Source organism: Rattus norvegicus, chromosome 1 (assembly GCF_021556685.1).
Source record: "Rattus norvegicus strain SHRSP/BbbUtx chromosome 1, alternate assembly SHRSP_T2T, whole genome shotgun sequence".
Classification (NCBI taxonomy): Eukaryota; Metazoa; Chordata; class Mammalia; order Rodentia; family Muridae; genus Rattus; species Rattus norvegicus.
The window spans coordinates 102,342,473-102,363,497 of record NC_141534.1 but is presented as its reverse complement, the minus strand read 5'-3'; the positions used below and the strand labels follow the sequence as shown (position 1 = coordinate 102,363,497).

At 43.8% G+C, this 21,025-nt stretch overlaps 1 protein-coding gene across 3 annotated transcripts; it reads right to left on the bottom strand.

Annotated features, from left to right (window-relative positions):
* Positions 1 to 786: 786 nt before the first annotated feature.
* Zfp619 (zinc finger protein 619) lies at positions 787 to 20,435 on the bottom strand. Of its 3 annotated transcripts, none has more exons than XM_087551082.1 (4): positions 20,094 to 20,435; positions 6,961 to 7,087; positions 6,712 to 6,772; positions 787 to 6,143 (listed from the first exon to the last, which is right to left on the bottom strand). In XM_087551082.1, exons 1-4 carry the CDS (start codon positions 20,094 to 20,096, stop codon positions 2,849 to 2,851), a joined length of 3,486 nt encoding a protein of 1,161 aa, XP_087407208.1. In that variant the 5' UTR covers positions 20,097 to 20,435; the 3' UTR covers positions 787 to 2,848. The 3 variants fall into 3 exon arrangements, with proteins under 3 accessions (XP_087407208.1, NP_001406703.1, XP_087407282.1); NM_001419774.2 differs by having other exon boundaries at positions 20,325 to 20,420; XM_087551156.1 differs by lacking the exon at positions 20,094 to 20,435 and adding an exon at positions 15,160 to 15,337.
* Positions 20,436 to 21,025: the final 590 nt, after the last annotated feature.

Genomic DNA, 21,025 nt, shown 5'->3' with positions numbered 1-21,025 from the left:
CATCATCTTCTTCTTCATGAGGTGATTGTTGTTTAAAGTGGGTACTCCTACTTCCGTTAACCTAGTCAAACGACCCCTGACAGACATGCCAGAGGAATCCGTTTCCATGACTACTCTCAATTCCAGTAAGACAACAATGGACATTAACTATCACGTTGATCTTAACCCAACTCTGTAACTCAAACCCCTAATTCCTAACCCTAACATGGCCAAAATCTAAACCTAACCTTTTCATGGCTCTGGTTCACAGATCACTAGAGGAAACTTAAATTTCCAGAAAATTTTATGTGGGGAGAGCTGCACACTGCACTTAAATCAGTTCCTGGTGGATTCCCTCCCTCCTCTCTCTCTCCCTATCCTACACTGCCCCTACTGTCATAATATACTACACTAATGGAATCTGGAAGTCTTTTTTGATGTGATTCAGGTGATACAGCCTATCGTGCCATGAAAACAAGGGGACAATGTTTCCACAGTAGCCAGACTATACACTAAACTTCTCACCTTGATAGTATGAGGACAGAGGAAGAAATCCAAGAACTGAGTCATGGTTCCCATGAATCTACTTCCTCCAGGGTCGCCATACCTGCCAAAGGTCTGCCAAGGCCCCAGACAGCGCCATAAGCTGGAAACACTGGCGTAACTCAGTTTTGGTTTCGGTTTATTTTTGACTCCCTTTGTGTGAGAAATTGTGATGCATCCCTCAGTAGACAGGTCTTATGAAGAAGCGGGAGCTCAAATGAAACATCTACTCCTTAGAAGTCAAAGAAGTCTACTTAAAAGCAATTTGGTGACTAGACAATTTTATCATTTATTATGAAGGTTAAGTCTGTATATTAATAAGATGGGCATACTTATTTTTTACATAAAAGAGTAAATCTCAGCTGAGTATTTGATAATGCAGCACACAGAGACTCAATGATGTTTTTCAGAGCCAATACTTTGGTTTTATACTTGGCAAATACAGAGAACATCACATAGAACAGTCAGCAGAAATACAGTTAGGACCATTTTGTAAGTTGTTGAAATATTTTTTTTTCTTTATTGAAACCCGATAATCATTGAATGACTTTTTTTTTCCAATAAAGTACAAGTCAGTAACTCGGACAACTTCTAAAGTTAAACTATACTATACAGTACAATACAGAGATAAATTAATTTAGTACCTACGTGCTGAGGCATGGCACTGGGAAAACAAAGAGGTCTGTTTCCCACAATGAAATCACTATATTTAGTAAAAGTACTTCGGTTGGCAACATTCGGCAAGCCTTGTGTGTGAGCTGGTGCCTCGGGAGCTGCTAATAGGCACTGTGTGGCATAATATCGCATGCAGTGCCCAGGCTGTATGATCAGAACAAAGTAAGGTGCAGTTAATCACAGGATGCAACATGGGGGAGTGACGTGGGAAGCACACGAGAATCAGTGCACATATAAATCTGAACGCCACGGACACCAACCTCCTGCCTCTATTCTAAGGGAGAGCTGTTTTCACAGACAATTTAAAAAAAAATCTACAATGCAAAAATTATAGAATAAGCATACAAAGAAATAGTTTTAAACAATAGCAAAATGGTTACATTTTAAGCAGTGTTTTCGCAGAAATCAAAAATAATAAAACTGTACACGCTGTAAGAAGCTTTAAGTCAATTTATTATTGGGGAAAACAGCAATATACTGGAAATTAAGTCTAGAGTGTTGATATTTTATGGTAGATTAATGTGTCCTAGGAGTTTATTGATATTCACCTAAATCTCTGATTGAACAAAATCCAGTCTGGAAGACTCTAGTCGTTATAAGTAGCTTCATAGGTAGAGCAGTTACTTTTTTGCCAAATCTTTTGTTTGATACATATTTGTTGGTACCAGGCCTAAAATATACAATGAAGCAACATTGCAAAGACTAGCAGGGTCTTTCATACCATGGAGCATAAGCGACTGGTGGGCTACACTGTGTGGTGCATAGATGGTAATTAGGAAATTGTCTGGCAATCTGCACCAGCCACTACTGCTCACGTCTACACTCAGAACACTTTCACCTCAGTGTTTTCCTGTCAAAGAGATGGGTATTCACCAATGAGAAACCTTCTCATTTCTCCTGAAGCTAGGACTAGAAATTAAACCGGGAAGACCAGAGCTAAATGAATGCGTTGCTTTATTTTTTTTTTTTTCCAATTTTTATTGCGTTGTATGGGCTGGCCCTGAACTTGCTATCAGTTGCAGCAAAACCCGAGTACCTAAGCCTGATCTACCAGGTGCAGCTGGCAATGTCTTCAAATGCCAATCCCTGGAAAACACCATACATTCATAAACCGCATAGCTCCTCGTTCACGTACATTGTAACATGATTCGCTTCGACATTTCAACACACGTACATTGGTAGGATCTTCTAATTGGAGTTATCGCAGGATTTTTTTTTTTTTTTTTTTAGTGTCATTAAGATACAAGCTTTACTTCCCAAAAGGCAGCAGTTTCAAATCCCATATCTCTTTCTATAGGACTACCCTCGTTGGCTTATGTGTTTGAGTAGACCTAAGAAATGAAATATCATATTCTATTCTGGGTTTTCCCACTAGGTAGTTTCATATCTTCAAATGGAACTGAAGGTCTTAGCACATCTCTTAGATACATGGGTTTGTTTTTTGCTTCCAGTGAACCCTTCCAAACTTACCATAACAAACAGCAGCAGCAGCAGCAGCAGCAGCAGCAGCGACAACAACAACAAGAACAACAAAAGCTTCCCCGTTTGTTCTATACTCGTTAGCTCTTTTCCCAGCACTTCTATACATTTAAGAGAACTAGAAACCCTAAACGTTCTTGCACATTCGCTTGCATTTACTGAGATTTTCCCCTCAGGTGTGTGTCTTTCCATGTCTCTGAAGGGAACGGGAACACGTAAAGGCTTTCCTACAGTCTTTGCACTCATAGGGCTTCTCTCCAGTGTGAGATCGTTCGTGAATTTGAAGTAAATACGGATAAGGGAAGGACTTACCACACTGTTTACATTCACAACGTCTTCCCCCAGCATGAGCTATTTTATGCCTCTGAAGAGAACTATGACTTATCAAAACCTTACCACACTGTTTACATTCGTAGGGTTTTTCTCCTGTGTGGGTTTTCTCGTGCATTTGAAGGGAACTGTGACTTCGGAAGGCTTTCTCGCACTGCTTACATTTATAAGGCTTTTCGCCCGTGTGAGTTCTTTCGTGCATTTGAAGGAAACAGGGATAAAGAAAGGCTTTACTGCACATGTTACATTTGTAGAGTTTCTCTCCGGTGTGGGATCTCTCGTGCATTTGAAGGTAGCACGGATAAATGAAGGACTTACCACACTGTTTACATTCGTAGGGTTTCTCTCCGGCATGGATCCTTTCGTGTCTTCTAAGGGAACTTTGACCTCTGAAGGCCTTACCGCATTGCTTACACTCGTAGGGTTTCTCTCCAGTGTGGGTTCTTTCATGTAGCTGAAGGGAACTCGAACAGCTGAGGATCTTGCCGCACTGCTTACACTCATAGAAGCCACTGTGGGTTTTTTCGTGTATGCGAAGGTAACCAGCGCTTTTGAAGGTTTTGCCACACTCCGCGCACTCATACGGCTTTTCACCCGTATGGGTTCTTTCGTGCGCCCGGAGGAGACTGTGACATCGGAAGGTTTTACCGCACTGCGTACAGTCATAGTGCTTTTCTCTAGCGTGGGCTCTCTCGTGTAACTGAAGGGAACTGAGGCCTTTGAATGCTTTACCACACTGCACACACTCGTGGGGTCTCGCGGCACTATGAATCCTTTCATGTCGTTGGAGGAAAGAAGGGCAAACGAAGGCCTTACTGCAGATCGCGCATTTGTAGGGCTTCTCCGCAGAGTGAGACTTCTCATGCTTTTCAAGTAAATACCGATAAATGAAGGACTTACCACACTGCTTACACTCATAGGGCTTTCCCTCGGCGTGAGTTTTCTCGTGTACCTGAAGATTGCTGGGCCGGCGGAAGGTTTTGCCGCACTGCTTGCACTCGTACGAGTTTTCTCCGCTGTGGACTCTCTCGTGTACTTGGAGGGAGTTGGAAGAACTGAGGGTTTTGCCACACTGTTTACACTCATAGAAGCCACTGTGGGTCTTTTCATGTATTCGAAGGTTACTGAGGCTTTTGAAGGCTTTACTGCATTGCTTACAAGCATACGGCTTTTCGCCAATGTGGGTCCTTTCGTGGACTTGAAGTAAACTATGATACTTGAAAGCTTTACCGCACAGTTTACACTCGTGGGGTTTTTCCCCAGTGTGAATTATCTCGTGCACTCGAAGACGACTGAGACCCCTGAAGGCTTTCCCGCACTGTTTGCACTCGTAAGGTTTCTCCCCGGTGTGGGTCCTTTCGTGCAGCTGAAGGGAACTTGAGCAACTGAGAATTTTCCCACACTGCCTACACTCATAGGGTTTGTCTTCGGTGTGGGTTCTTTGGTGGACTCGAAGGTAACTGAAACCCCTGAAGGCTTTCCCACACTGCTGACACGCATAGGGCTTCTCTCCAGTGTGTGTCCGTTTATGTAACTGCAGGGCGCTGGAACAGCTGAGGGTTTTACCACACTCTTTACATTCATAAGGCTTCTCTTCAGTGTGACTTCCTTCATGTATACGAAGGTAACTGAGACTTCTGAAGGCTTTGTCACACTGCTGACACTCATAGGGCTTCTCCCCGGTGTGGGTTCTGAGGTGAACTTGGAGTAAGCATGGGTAAATGAAGGACTTACCACACTGTTTACATTCGTAAGGTTTTTCCCCAGCCTGAGAAACTTTCTGTCTCTGAAAGGAGCTCGTGTCTTTAGAGTCCTGACCAGATTGTTTACATGCATAGGGCCTTTCCTCACAGTGAATCCGGCCGTGTCTTTGGAGCAAAGAGGAACACAGGAAGGTTTTACTACAGATCTCACATTTATAGGGTTTCTCCCCGGTGTGAGCTCGTTCATGCAACTGAAGGGAACTCTGACCTCGGAAGGTCTTGTTGCACTTTCTGCATTTATAGGGCTTTTCCCTAGTGTGAGTTCTTTCATGTCTTCGGAGGAAAGAGGGGCACAGGAAGGCCTTACTACATATATTACACTTATGGGGTTTCTCCCCACTGTGAGACCTGGCATGCAATCGAAGGGAACTGCGACCTTTGAAAGCTTTACCACACTGCTTACACGCATAGGGTTTTCCCCCGGTGTGAGTCCTTTCATGTCTTTGCAGGAAAGAGGAGCAACGGAAGGCTTTACTGCAGAGGCTGCATGTGTAGGGTTTCTCTCCGGTGTGAGATCTTTCGTGGGTTTGAAGTAAATAGGGGTAAATGAAGGACTTACCACACAGTTTACATTCATAGGGTTTCTTCCCAGCATGGAGTATCTTATGTCTCTGAAGGGAACTGTGGCTTCTCAGAGCTTTTCCACACTGTTTACATTCGTAGGGTTTTTCTCCAGTATGAGTCCTTTCGTGGACTTGTAGATTACTGAGACGTCTGAAGGGCTTAGCGCACTGCTTACATTTATAGGGTTTCTCTCCCGTATGAGTTCTTTTATGTCTTTGCAGGAAAGAGGAACACAGAAAGGCCTTACCACATGCCTTACACTGATGAGGCTTCTCTCCAGTGTGATACCTTTCATGCATCTTAAGTAAGTAGGGATAAATGAAGGACTTACCACACTGCTTGCATTCATGGGGTTTTTCCCCAGCACAAATTCTTTCATGTCTTTGAAGGGAACCGTGATATCCGAAAGCTTTGACACGCTGTGCACAGTCAAAATGCTTTTCTTCATTATGAGTTCCACTGGGAAGTGGCAGGTAATTGAGCGAACCCGGAGTTGGACCACATGGTTTACATTCAGAAGAGTTTTCTTCAGTGGGAGGTCCTCCACGGATGCAAAATGAGCTGGGACAAATGAAGGCTGTTTCACATATACTGTCCTCATGGGGCTGCTCTCCACTTTGAATTTGCTTATGAGTGTCACAAGAACGTGGGACACCAACGGGTTTTGCACAGAGCTCACATCCATCGGTTCTGCTCACAGGGGGGGTTCGCATGTATATGTGAATAGTTGTGAGAGAGCTGGAGGGATATTGCTTCTTCCCATGGTCCTCAAGATCGTATGGTGTATATTCGGAGCACGTTATGATGTTCCTATTAAAGGATGAATGAGACATGAAAACTTCCCCATACACACTCCATTCACATAGCTCCCCGTGGGCAGCAGTCTCTAGACTTCTATTGGCATTTGATTCCTTGGAGGTTCTTCCAAATGCATCAACCTCCTTTATCCTCACAGGCCAAATCTAGCATTTGACGGCTGTAAACGCCGGCAGGCACGTTCCTAATGGTTGATGGACTGATGACTGTTTAGCTATTAGTAGGTCTCAGTCTCCCACTATGGCCTAAGTCAGAGAAAGCGTACGCCTTCCGCAATATTTAAATGTTCTCTAGCTGAATGGATGGGTGATACTGCAACATGGCTCTTAAAGCCAGTCCTAAAACAACAAGGATCATAACTGCATTTTTCTCAGTACTTTTTCCAAGTGAACAGTTTTCAAATCGGGACCTTTCTTACATGGAATCACATATTTTTGTAAAATTTTTATAATGGTAAATAATTTAAATTTTTGTCTGCCTTGCTAACTTGTTCATATATTTTTCATAACATATTAAGATTCTCTCAAAAGATATTTTTTCCCAACGAATACATGCAATTTACCTTATATTTTTCCCAGGTTGTTTATACAGGTCTTCAATGGTCTGGTATTCTGATTTGATTCCTAAAATGCAGACCCAGAAAAACATATTACAAATTACCAGAAACTACAAAAAACCCCTCTAAGTTCCTAGGGTTAATGCACATTGTGCACATACCTGACTTATTTACACAATTCTTCACCTTCCCATTTTCCATTTTACAGAACGAAGGGACACTGACAAAGTAAAGGAATTTGATCAACACTCTTACCCACAGAAGCAAGGTTACTGCAGGTTTCCAGCATCACACTAACGTACAGCTTCTTCTGAGGAGGATCCAACAAAGTCCACTCTTCCTGGGTGAAGCTCACAGCCACATCCTCAAAGGTCACTGAGTCCTAAAATATCCCATATGTATACATAAGAAAATGGGTGAAACTAACAGTCCTGTGTATGACTGGTAGGATGTTCATATAATTCTGCAGTCTTCACTTGTATCTAATGACAGGTAAGTTCTAATGCTAGGACTGACGTACTCAGGGAGGAAACTGCCAAAGGAGTGGACTAACGCTCTCCTCTCGTTACCGCAGCCAGGGGCTGCAGGGCTCTACAGGGCAGAGTCAGTTTGTCTAGGATGGATTATCTCGTAGCTGTGATAACAAACTCCTACTAAGTGACGGACGACAGTCACGCGGCTGCATTTTCTCTCTTTTTTTTTTTTTTTTCCGGAGCTGGGGACCGAACCCAGGGCCTTGCACTTGCTAGGCAAGTGCTCTACCACTGAGCTAAATCCCCAACCCCAAGGCTGCATTTTCTTAGAGCTCCCTAGGCCCAAAGAGAAGCTTTACTCAGGTATGTGCACCTGAGATTATAGGAGACATTCCCGACATAAATGGTGATAGTACTCACTTAGTCTAAATGATTCTGGGAAACATTTGGCATCTTCTGAGCCTTTGTTCCATTTCTGGAAAGTTCCACACACGGCAATAAGGAAAGAATCCATCCCCACAGTACATGTAGGACAATAAACCTAATGAATTTCACACACGTTGTCACAACTTGTTGTATGGGGCACTAAGCCTGTGCTATGTGACGGTGGCAAGGGAAACATTAAAGTCCTGAAAGCCGTTTACAATCACCCAAATTTAATAAATGCTCCATTCAACTATCAGCCTGGCTCTGCAGCAGGCCTAAAGGATTTAGGGGCATGACATCAGACCATTGTTTTCCAGCAAGGGACATACAAACTAAAATATTTGTTTGGCCTACTACCGAAAACTTTACTTACATGGTCACTGACCAAAGCAGTTCTCTGGTGGGAACATAAGGTGAAGGGGGAGAAGACAGCTAGCTAGAGCCCATGATTAAATGGCTACTTTTAATGTTTCTGAAAACACCTGACTCTCCCACCTCTGGTATTTTCTCCAATCACTCTATTCCTTTACCCACATACATTCTCCTTCACATATTCATGAAAGAGTTTCACGTAGGGAACTCAGTGAGCAACTAAAAGTCATAAAATAATATTCCTCTCCTTCATACAGCAGTCAATGAAGACCCTGGCACCACCCAGACACGTGACTCATTTCTCACTTCTGATCTGTCCTCGTCACATAGCAATTTCTTCCAAACTAAAATAGGCCATCCTGGAGGGAGACGCCTTAAGTCTTGGGAGTTAAAACAAAGTGCCATAAACTAACCAGATACATAGCAACTGGTGTAGTCCTGAGAATGAGGTGATTGTGGCTGACACAGTGGCCCTGTACTTTGTCTTACATAGATAATCTGTATGCCACCTCCTCTGAGTTCAGGGAACAACCCCAGAAGAGGAGGCAGGCAGACTCTCAGAGCTGCCTAGAAGAAAGCATAAAGTATTGTATAGCATTTTCCTCCGAGCTGATGATTCCATGCTGAAGAGAGTCTCAGGACCAAGACACGCTAACTCTTGTAATTGCTTCTGAATCGGGTTTGTGGCCTATCCCACAGAAATTCAGATCTTATCCCACAGAAATTCAGATTCAAATGTAAACCTGGTCAAATGCTGTTAGCTCAGGATATTACAGGCCCCAAGAGGAAGTTATCATTGTTTTGCTAAGAACCGTGTTGTCAGATTGCCTTTAAATATTCATAATACACCTATAAATTAACTCTGCTGCAACCTTGGCCAGAGGTAGCTTCCCTCAGCAGCGGTCATTACTTAAGCAAAAAAGTCAGAACTTGTTGTGATGGTTTGCATATGCTTGGTCCAGGGAGTGGCACTATTAGAAGGTGTGGCCTTGTCCGAGGAAGTGTATCACTGTGGGGTGGGCTTGGAGACCCTCCTCCTAGCTGCCTGAGGATGCTCAGTCTGTTCCTGGCTTCCTTTGGGTGAAGACGTAGAACTCAGCTCCTCCTGCACCATGCCTGCCTGGAGGCTGTGAGGCTGCCATGTTCCCACCTTGATGATAATGGACTGAACCTCTGAACCTGTAAGCCAGCCCCAATTAAATGTGGTCCTTTATAAAACTTACATTGGTCATGGTGTCTGTTCACAGCAATAAGACCCTAAATAAGACACTTGTCAAAGTGCCTAAACCTAAACAGGACTCCTATGTCAACTTCCCCCAAGTTCACAGAGCATCACAGAGGGAGGGAAAGAACACAGAAGCTGGAAGGGTGCTGAAGAGAACTGTCAAAAGCTATCTCTGGTACATGACATGGCCACTGCACCCATGAATTCACTGCAGTTATAACGGCAATACTCATTGGATTCAGTAGGCTGTTAACAGAGAGAGACAGAGACAGAGACAGAGACAGAGACAGAGACAGAGACAGAGAGACGCAGAGAGAGAACACACAGGAGGAAGTGCAACACACTGATGGTTTCCGTGAGAAATGGCAGGGGTGCCTGGAGGGAGTAGGGAAGACTTGGGGTGCATATAATGTTTTACACTTACGAAGTTGTAAAAATAAATAAATGATATCCCACTTAAAATATAGAAAATGAGAAAAAATTCATTTAAACATTCCATTCTAGAAGGAGGTTCATTAAATGGTCACAGCATTAGGAAGGTTGAGAATCACTGCTCTGGAGGATCAGAATTTTAAGAAAAAAATGTATGTATGTATGTATACACATATACGCATATATTCCAACAGTGGCTATCAACCAGCAGAAAGTCCACTAATCCAGTAGTTGTTCGGTCGGTCCACGAGGCTGGACGTCTCAGCTGCTCTACAACACATACTTGAATCCCAAAGTAGGCTCTAATGCGAGTAAAGCAGTGAGGGTACAGACTTGCTAGCAGGACTGAGAGCAGGCAGGCAGAGAGGAAGCAAGCGTCCTTCGTCCGTGTTCTTTTTCATAGGCTACACGCCGAAAAATGAGACTGGAAAAATGAGGTGGATCTTCCCGCCTCAAAGAAACAAAATGTGCTCAGCCATTTTGGGTTTTAGTTAATTCCAGATGCAGATGCACTAGGCTGATGACAGAGAATCAACGAATCTAAAAAGGTGCCTCCTTTTCTCATGAGTTTCTGAGAAAAGGAACAAGAGCTAAAGAGTCTCCAGGCAATGCTCTAGCAAAGGCGACCGGGAAGACCTGGAAGACAGTCACTGTGTCTTCTTTTGTCTTAGAGAAGGAGAGTTTTCAGCAAAAGCTCCTACGGCTGTGTCCTTACCTAGTGGGATTCCTTCCACTTAGAGCCTATATGTAAATGGAGATAAAACGTGCTCTCTATTAAAAAAAAAACTAAGTATTAGATTGCCCTACAATTCGATCTCTTTATTAGAGGAAATGTATTTAATATGTATGCTGGCAAGCTTTATGACAACTTGATATAAGCTAGACTCATCAGAGGAAGCTTCAGTTGAGAAAATACCTCAATAATGATGATGGTGATGATGGTGATGATGGTGATGATGGTGATGATGGTGGTGATGGTGGTGGTGGTGGTGGTGGTGGTGATGGTGATGATGATGGAGGTGGTGATGATGGTGGTGGTGGTGGTGATGGTGTTGATGATGTAGTACACAAGCCTGTATTTGTTTTCTTAGCGATGTGAGAGGGACCCAGCCCATTGTGGGTGATGCCATCCCTGGACTAGTGGTCCCAGGTTCTATAAGAAAGCAGGCTGACCAAGCCAAGAAGAACAAGATAGAAAGGAGCACCCTTCTACCACCTCTGCATCAGCTCCTGCCTCCTGCATCAGGTTCCTGCGTGGACTTCCTTAGATGGTGAATAGTGATAGGGAAGTGTAAGCCAAAGAAACCCTTTCCTCCCCCAGTTGTTTTGGTCACAGTGTTTCGTCACGGCAAAGGTAATCTGAATAAGACATTGAGTTTTTCACATTGTCTGTAGACATATTTAAAAGAATGATGCTGTGCAATCACACCTTAGTAAAAGAAAAAAGGTTTCCAAACAGTTAATCACGCCAATTCTAGCTAGAGAGTGTCTCAGGTTAACCATTAGTAAAAGTAAATACTTCTTTTGGTCTGACCTCCTCAATCATGTGTTCTGCCATGTACTCATGATGACCCTTTAAAATTCAAGTATTTTTGTTTAAGTTTCATGTGCATTTAAATCTGTGTGTTCAGTGCTCAATGAGACCAGAAGAGGGCATCAGACCTCCTGGGACTGGAGTTACCTTGTTGTGAAACATCAAGGAGGTGCATGGAACTGAACCTGAGTCCTGGAAGAGCAGTCATCGCTCTTAACCACTGAGTCATCTCTCCAGTCCCATGCATTACCCAGTAGATGACAAAGGTCATGTAGACAAAGCTACATCAGTTAGAGGACAGTCAGGTGCTCTGGGTCCAGCCAGTTGCCACTGACCTCAACAGCAAGTCTCCTACCCTCTGTAAACCATGGGGCTTTTCACAGAGAAACAAATGCCTTGTATGTATTCACTGAGTGGTAAATCACCATTTGTGGTTGAGCGCTCAGAAGCTGGCTCTAGAGGTGATAGTTGGTCTTCACGCTTCAGACCCAAGCATGTTTGTTTCAAGGTGTCATCCAAAGCCTCTTCCCTAAGTCAGGCTGTCCCTGATTCTGCCGCAGGGAGAAAGAACAACGAAAGAGCCCAAGAATAAAAACTCTGTGCTCTTGAGAATACCGAAGGAAGAAACTCTTTCCAACAGAGATTATTATTAATCTCATAATAGAACTCTATCGATAATAAAAACAGCTAATAAAGTAGTTATTCAAGGAGAGAACAGAGAGGACCCTCTATCTAAAGTTAGAAGCTCTCAACAGTATCGTAGTTTTAATTGGGCTTCCCAGGATGAGTTTTGCAGGATGTTGTAAGTAAACATTAATTTAATGATTTTGATATATCCGCTGCTTCTCTATCTGCTACCTAGAGTCATTTCAAAACCAAAATCACAGTACTAGCAAATTCTATAAATTTACAAAGACTTACCTTGTTTTCTGTTTTCTTTAGAACTTACCTGGGGATTTACATAGTATTACAGCATATGCACAGATAATGCTAATTTTTTACATTTAATGGAATACACCCTAAGTATGTGGTTTTGACTCAACTTTCTTTTTTTTTTTTTTCTTTTTTTTCTTTTTTTTTTCGGAGCTGGGGACCGAACCCCGGGCCTTGCACTTGCTAGGCAAGCGCTCTACCACTGAGCTAAATCCCCAACCCCCAACTTTCTTTTACTAAGGTGTGATTACACCAGCACTGTTCTTGGTTTTCATGACTTCACCTGTGCTGATCAAAAGATCACGACAGCTGGTTTTACTGACTGTTTTTTTCACAAAAGGACGGGCGAGGCAAGGCCACTGGACCCTAAGTAACCTTCCATCCCTTCTCGACAATTGTATATAACGCTATTCTAATTGCACGTGGATCCATGGACTGGAGGAGAAGTTAAAGTATAGAAGCTTAGGAAGGCTAGGGGAAGGGGCACCACCATGTCTATGAAAAACCCACACTGCATTGAGAGTGCCTACAATTGAAAATGCATGCTAAATCAAGTTTAGTCCTGCCCACGCTTTATTTGTATAGGAACAGTAGTGACAAGTACCAGAGTGGAATAACCGATCTTCTGTGTGTTTAATAATCGGAAATAGAGGCTATACTGATATGGGGTCAGAGAAATAGACAAGAATATTGTCCCATTCCTCTCCAAGGTCAATGAGTTCCGAGGGGACTGTGGGACTTCTCAAACTGTTCTGTATCTGTCGGAAGTCACTTATTCTCCTCTTCAGGGAGGCCCCAGAGACCCCAGTTTGTAGACTCTAACACTATACAAAGAAGAAGGTCAACACAGAGGAAATTTTCCTCTATGCTTCCAAGCAAAGCCACGGTCAAGCAAGGCTTATCCTCACACAAGGGGACAACTAGTCAAAGGAAGGCTCCCAGCCCACGTGACCACCCAAGGACCAGATCCTCAAGTGGACTTGGCAGTTAAAAAAATAATTAGCGGATCATGGTGGTACATGCCTTTAATCCCAATACAGTAGGAGGCAGAAGCAAGTACATCTCTAAGTTTGGGCCTGCCTGGGCCACACAGCAAGATCTAGAACAGGGAAGTCTCAATTAAAGGAAAAAGGTGCATTTAATCTTAGTCACCTACAAGGCCTTAAATATCTGGCAGAAAAGTCTCACCAAGGACTACGATGTTGGTCTTCTAACTGGCTAATGAGTTATACTGCCCAGACATAAGACATAAGTCTAAATAAATTCCCATTTAGACTTCTAACTAATAATTTTCTTTTTGATAAGAAAAAAAGTGAGCCTTCATACCTGGGCCCAATTCAACACAGTAGTGTCTACCTGCAGCTGTAAGAGATAAGCTGACTATTTAACAACATAAAAATCAAATGGTGGTTAAATGTCCTCTCTCTCTCTCTCCCTCCCTTCCTCTCTCTACCCCTTCCCTCCCTCCTCCCTCTCTCTCTTTCCCCTCTCCCATCCCCTCCCCCTCCCTCCACCCCCTCAAAGCCATCTGGGTGAGAGCATGCACTACAATTCTAGCCACTCTCACAGCGATCAACAAGACTAGAAACAGATCCTGGGAGCATCACTGCCAAGTCCAGCCTTGGAGGAAGAAAGAATGACAAGACCAAGTAGATGAATGGTGACTGGGAGTCCACCAAGAGTCTAGTACACTTTGGCTTAGATATATCTTAGTTCTGGCTTCTGATTCCAGGCTGCTGGTTAAGTGCCTTAACTTGAGACAAGCTGGAGTCTTCAGAGAAGAGGGAACCCCAATTGAGAAGATGCTCCCATCAGAGTAGCTTGTAGGGAAGCTCTGTGGAGCATTTTCTTAACGGATCATTGACACGGTGCGGTCCAGCACACTGTGAGATATATACCCATACTGTGGCCTCTATAAGAAAGCAAACCAATGGGGTTGGGGATTTAGCTCAGTGGTAGAGCGCTTGCCTAGGAAGCGCAAGGCCCTGGGTTCGATCCCCAGCTCCGAAAAAAAAAAAAAAAAAAAGAAAGCAAACCAATAAGCAGCATTCCTCAGTGGTCTCAGCTTCAGCTCCTACCTCCAGGTCCCTGCTTTGAGTACCTGCTCTGGCTTTCCTTCATGACCGACTGTAAGCGGTAAGGTAAAACAAACATTTTTCTCCCCGCAAAAGTTGATGTTGGTCATGTCTGTCACACCAATAGAAACCAAACTAAGCCACCTGCCTAGGCTTTTAAGTCTTGGCTTTCCTCCCCACTCACGTCTCTAGCCAGACAACAATCGACGACTTTAAAACCCTACATCTAGCCGAGTATGGTGGCCCCACACCAATGATCCCAGTTCTTGGGAGGTAGGGGCAGGCAGATCTCTGAGTTGGAGGCTAGCCTAGTCTACAGAGTGAGATCCAGGAGAGCCAGAGCAACACAGAAAAACCCTGTCTCAATAAAATAAAATAAATCCTACACCATACAGTTGGGATCCTTTTAATTGACAACCCCCCCAACCCATCACATTCAATGGGACGAGATCAGCTTAAAGCTAGACGGGTCTCCACTCCCATTCCTACCAACAGTTAGGGAACAACTCATAACCCAGGTTGATGGAGAATACCACACAGAAAGATCAATCTCCTAGAAATAACCAGCAGGACTCCAGTAACTGACGTTCACCAGGCTACTAGCCAATGTTTATAGATACCTTTTGGGGCTGTGCAGAATCATTCCCCCACCCAACTGTTCAAATAGTGGCTTCAAAGCTCCTCCAGGAACTGGTCCTCGGATTTGGCCTCCTCCTAGCAATGAGGTCCAATAATACCGCAGCTCTCATAAGCCTGCACCATTCAATTAATAGTAAAAGCTTTAGGGACAGACTGGAAACTTCATTGTACATATAGACCTTAAAGTTCTGGGCATGTTAAAAGCGAACAACAATCGTGGTGGTCGGAATATGCTTGGTCCATAGGGAGTGGAACTGTTAGGAAGTGGAGGCTTGTAGGAGGAGTGTGTCACTGTGGGGGTGGTCTTTTTGACCCTCTTCCTAGCTGCCTGAAAGCTAGTCTCACCTGGTTGCCTTCAAATCAAGATGCAGAACTCTCAGCTCCTTCTAGAGCACCATGTCTGCCTGCATGCCGTCAGGCTTCCTGCTGTGATGATAACGGACTGAACCTTGAAACTGTAAGCCAGCCCCAAATAAATGTTTGGTTGCCTTGGTCATGGTGTCTCTTCATAGACATGGAAACCCTAAGACAATAATAAACAGGACAATAAGAAAAAACTAACAAGAATCTCAGGAGAGATCAGCAAAGGGTAGACAGACCTCCTTCCTTTGCTTAGCTCTGGGGCCACTGTATCTCATATAGGGAGGGATTTATCCCTGTGAGATTAGGTTTCGAAGACCTCCCCCCACTGCTTCCCTGGCTTAGCGACCAGCAACTCTCAGATTCTATAACCATTCCTTTCTCAAGTCACTACAGGCCCTCCCTCCGCTTCTCCATGCAGGCTACTCATTAGACTATCTGAGAGACACAGCTAACCTTCAAGTCTATCCTCCCCACCTCCGGTTCCCCCCTGAAGTCCAGTGATACCGTCTGAGTCAAACAGTACTGAAAGCAGTGTTGGGACTGCTTTTCCAACTTGGAAAGGACTACACAAGGTGATTCTCTCCATTCCCATGGCTGCGAAGGTTGCTGGCATTACACCATGGATCCACCACACCCAGCACACTAAGGCAGAAGCCACAGACACCTCTGCCAAATGCACGGTCTCCCAAACTATGAATCTGTTAAAATTAAGGTCTTTCCACTTCCTCCACCTCTTCCTGAGTTGTATGTTTGGTATGAGTACAGGATAATGGTGCAATACCCAGTGACCTCAAGCCTGCACCTGGAAACTAAGAAAGACAGACACAGGGAAAGGTATCAACTAGCCTGACTACAGACCAGCAACACATATTCATCCTGACCTCTGCCCATTGATGTTGACTTTAAGTGTTGTTTCGCTGTAGTGGAGAAAGGAAAGATGCGGGAGTTGTATCTTTCGAGATAGGAATACAGAGTTTACAATTCTACGCATGTCCTATAGCTCTGGGCCCCCTAATTGCCAAACACAAGGGAGTTTCCACTCCAAAGACTGAAAACACACAGATGACTGCATAGGAAGCTTCCTTCCAAGAAATACAAAATAGGAAAATACAATCCAATGGCCATAAAATTACAAATCTGGAAATTCCTTAAGAACAATCCTAGCCTTTGGAAAATAGGGAAAACCTGGAGAATCAGACTATGCCATGCCTCACTGTGACTGGGGACAGCCCAGATTAATGTTAGAGGACTTACGAAGGACTGAAACTTGTCCAACATCCAATACCTTTTTTTTTCTTTGTTTCAGAGCTGGGGACTGAACCCAGGGCCTTGCACTTGCTAGGCAAGCACTCTACCACTGAGCCAAATCCCCAACCCCAATATCCAATACCTTTAACCTAGGCATGTCCCCTTATTCTGATGCCTGCTATTCTGCCTTGTGGGTTAATTGGTCTAGATGACAACATTACTGAGTCCCTGAGACTACTTGGTGGGCCTGTTCTAATGGTTTGACTACACGTGCCTCTTCTGATGCTTTCCAAAGTAAGCAGACAGGTTGGTCAGGACCTAAATGTATTAAAAGTTTCCATTTCTTGATTAAAACAACGCTTAAGATTCCCTTGCAGAATTGGTGCTAGACCATGGCTCCAGCTGCATATGTAGCAGAGGATGGCCTTGCTGGGCACCAATGGAAGGAAAAGCCCTTGGTCCTGCCAAGGCTGGACCTCCAGTGTAGGGGAATGTTGGGGGAGGGGGAGAGGTGGTAAGAGGGGGTAGATGGGGAGGGGAACACCCTTATCAAAGGGGAGGGGGACGAGTTAGGTGGCTTATGGACAGGAAACCGGGAAAAGGAATAACATTTGAAATGTAAATAAGAAATACCCAATTTAAAGAAAAAAATAATTGGTCCTAGAGAACTGAAGATGTTTAAACTTCTCATGAGATAAAGGAAACTTCTTATACATGGCTTTGGAAGATACCTGTTATTTTTGCACTACTTGACCAAGAATAACTAGAAAACATCTTGCCACAGTTGAGGGAAATCTCAAAACAAAACAAAACGAAAGATAAAAATAGATGCCAGTCTCTTTCCTCTTGGTTCCCCAGGCTGACTACTCTGCTATGGGTATTGTCTAGACCTTTAATTCTCATTCTGACTGGATTCACAGCAGGGATCTGCATCTTAATCTCCACGGCTAATTATGCATCAGTTCAGTAGCTGGGATCAACTATGCCTCCTTAAAGTGGGATAAGCCCACCACTGGGCTCATTGACATGCTAGGGTCAATGGGCAATGTGACAGGCTCCCAGATCTTAGTAGGCCCAAGATCTTAGCACAACTAACTCCATGATTCTCTACCAATCAGATCACAAAACTCAGCCCACGGACAAAATGAAAACAAACCTTTAGCCTATCGGAGTCCATAATTGTGGAAAAGTCTCTAAATGTATTAACTTCATTTTTTGGCTTCTGTAGATCCACTGCTGGGTAACTGTTCTTGTTAACTTAAGTCATCAACCCAGAATGATGATTCTTATACTTAAAATCTCACATGGAGAAAGGTTCAGTGGTATACTGGGATCCTGAGTAAGCACTGTAGAAAAATAGAACGTTGTCTTTGACCACAGAAAATCCCTAGACCCAACAAAAATTCAAGGAAAAAAATCACAGCAACCAGTAGCCTAGCACTTGGAAGGCAAAGGCAAATCTAAAAAGGGCCAGAACAGCCAGAGGTACAGGCTGAGACCCTGTCTCAATGAAAGAAAGAAAGAAAGAAAGAAAGAAAGAAAGAAAGAAAGAAAGAAAGAAAGAAGGAAGGAAGGGAAGGAAGGAAGGAAGGAAGGAGAGAGAGAGAGAGAGAGAGAGAGAGAGAGAGAGAGAGAGAGAACCTGGAGAGATGGCTCAATGGTTAAAGGCACTGACTGCTCTTCCAGAGGTCCTGAGTTCAAATCCCACCAACTACACGGTGGCTCACAACCATCTGTAATGGGATCCACAACCTCTTCTGGTGTGTCTGAAGAGAGCAACAGTGTACTCACATGCATAAAAATGAATCTTTTTTAAAAAAAAATTTAAAAATAGATAAAAAAGAAAAAAAGCAAATTTGCAAAATTACTGAATTAATGACCTATCATTTTCCTGCGTATCAGCACTGAAGATCTGAGTTAATAATTTAAAAGCATCATTTATGTAGCACCAAAGATAAAAGGAGTTAGAAATACATATGCCTTTAATAAAGATCTATAAACACAAACTTTATATCCTTAATTGAAAAGTTAAATGAACAGAAAGATTCCAATTGTGGACCGAAAGCCTTAAAATTATGTCGCTTCTCAATTTGAGCTACAAATTCAACCCAGAGCTCAAGAGATCTCAAGATATGGTTCAGCATATTAAAGGTGTTTGCTGCCCAATCTGAATTCCTGAGTTTGACCGCTGGGATCCATACATTATAAGGAAAAAAACTGACTCCTAAAAGTTGTCTTCTGATGTTCACACATGCTTGGTAGTGTGCCCACCAGTCTACACACACACACACACACACACACACACACACACACAGGATTTTTGAGAGATTTGTAGACTCAACACAACCTCAAAAAAAAAAAAAAGTCCTAACTACTTAATAACAAATCTGACTCTACAGGTTATATGGGAAGGCTAAGGCAGAGTTTTCAACCTTCCTAATGCTGTGACCCTTCAATATAGTTCTTCATGTTATGGCAACCCCCAACTGTAAAATTATTTCCTTGCTGCTTCATAAGTGTAATGTTGCTACTCATATGAATCATAATGTAAATATCTGATGTACAGCATATTTGATATAAGACCCCTGGAATAGAGTCGTTCCACCTCCCAAAGTGGTTTTGACCCCCACAGGATGAGAACTGCTGGGTTCAAGAGATGCCTATGTGGTTAAGAGATCTTGTTCTGGCAGAGGTTAAGCACTGGGTTCCCAGCACTCATGGTGGTTCACAAACGTCCAACTCAAGCTCAAAGGGACATAAGACCATCTTCTATCAGAGGGAACCAGGCATTATGTAATGTAAACGCGTAAAATAAATAAATCTTAAAAATAAAGGTTGTGCAGGAAGGTAAAAGCACATGGACTGGTATGTAGCACAGTTGGTATAAAGCTTCCCTGGTAGCGGGAGCCTTGGGCTCCGTTTGAAGCGCCACATAAAACCAGACGCGGTTGACTCGTACCTTTAGTCTTTAGACGGGTAGTGTTGCCGGTCTAGTTTCTCTGAGTTATCTGTAAGAGGTTCTGTATTTTGCATTTCTTTTACTCTTCGCAAGAGTGAGTGAAGGAAGAAAGATCAGAAGTTTAAAATCACCCTCAGTTCACAGCGAGTTTGAGGCTAGACTGAGTCATCAGTGTACTATCTCTTAAAAAAAAAAAAGTCAGCACACTCGAATAGTACACACACAAACACACACGAACTACCATCATCTGACTTTAAAACTCTGAATAAACTACAATAATAAAAGCAGTCTACTTCTGGCGGATGTTCTCCCCCCAAAACCTTTAATCAAAGCATTCGGGAGGCAGAAGCAGGGTATCTTTGAGTGCAAGGCCAGACTGGTCTACAGAGAGCTCCAGGAATCAGGACTTCGTAGAGAGATCGTATCTCAAAAACCAAAATAAATGTTCTATTTCACAAGAAACAGATTAAAATTTGGAAATAAAGGTAAAAGAATACAGCTAAATGTTTTGGACCAAGAAGCAAAGAAAACTTAAGTAATTTCCTTCATTAACAAATATTGATGAGCCACCATAACATCTATATGTAAGAAATTAATAAAAGACTTTATAACTGCCACGAAAATTAACTCTAAGTGTATTCTAAACCTAAATAATGAAATGCGAAGTACAGAACCTCTAGAGATAATGCAGAGAAACTAGACCTCATACCATTACCCAAGGTCCCGCACCGAAGTGACGTCACCAGCAAAAGCGAGAGGGGCGGAGCCTCCCGCCACCTTGCTCTGAGCTCTGCGCAAACGCGGTCGGAGGGGCGGAGCTGACCAGAGTTGGGCCCCAGAACACCGCTCCCGCTCCAGCCACAAGGAGGCTCTACCAGACGGGTTCCGGGGGCTCAGCCCGCCTCTCTTCCCGGTCTAAGGACAGCAGCCTTCTGCTCACCATGGCGCGGCTTCCGATCTCGACTGCACTCTTCCCACTGACCCAGGCAGCGGAGCTCACGCACCTCGGTCAGCCTTAAACGGGAGCCCGGAGCATGGCGGCGAAGAACCCGCCTCTCGCCGATCCGCAGCGCCCTTTATTGGGCAGCTAATCTGGGTGCTCTGAATGGCTAGCGAGGCCTGAGTGACAGGGACTGTTATGTCTCAGAGAAAACAGGGAGCCGTTGGCTTGTCCCGGAGTACACACATACAGTAGATCTGGGTAGGTTTCCTTTTAAGAATTTGCTCCTGCCCTCCAGAGCTGGCTCTGCTGTCTCATACTCCCTTGTCACAGAGTCGCGCATGTGCACTGTCCACTCACACAATGGCCAATGTAGGTAGGGATCGCCTTGCCCTCACAGGAATTTTGAGTGAGGTAACCCAATCACAAAAAAACACATATGGTATGCACTCGCTGATAAGTAGACATTAGCCCAAAAGCTCAAATTACCCAAGATACAATCCACAGACCACATGAAGCTCAAGAGGAAGGATGACCAAAGTGCAGGCACTTCAGTCCTTCTTAAAAGGGAGAACAAGAATATTCATAGGAGGAGATATGGAGACAAAGTTTGAAGCAGAGACTGAAGGAAAGGCCATTCAGAGCCTGCTCAACCTGGGGATCCAGCCCATATATATACAGCCACCAAAACTAGACAATAG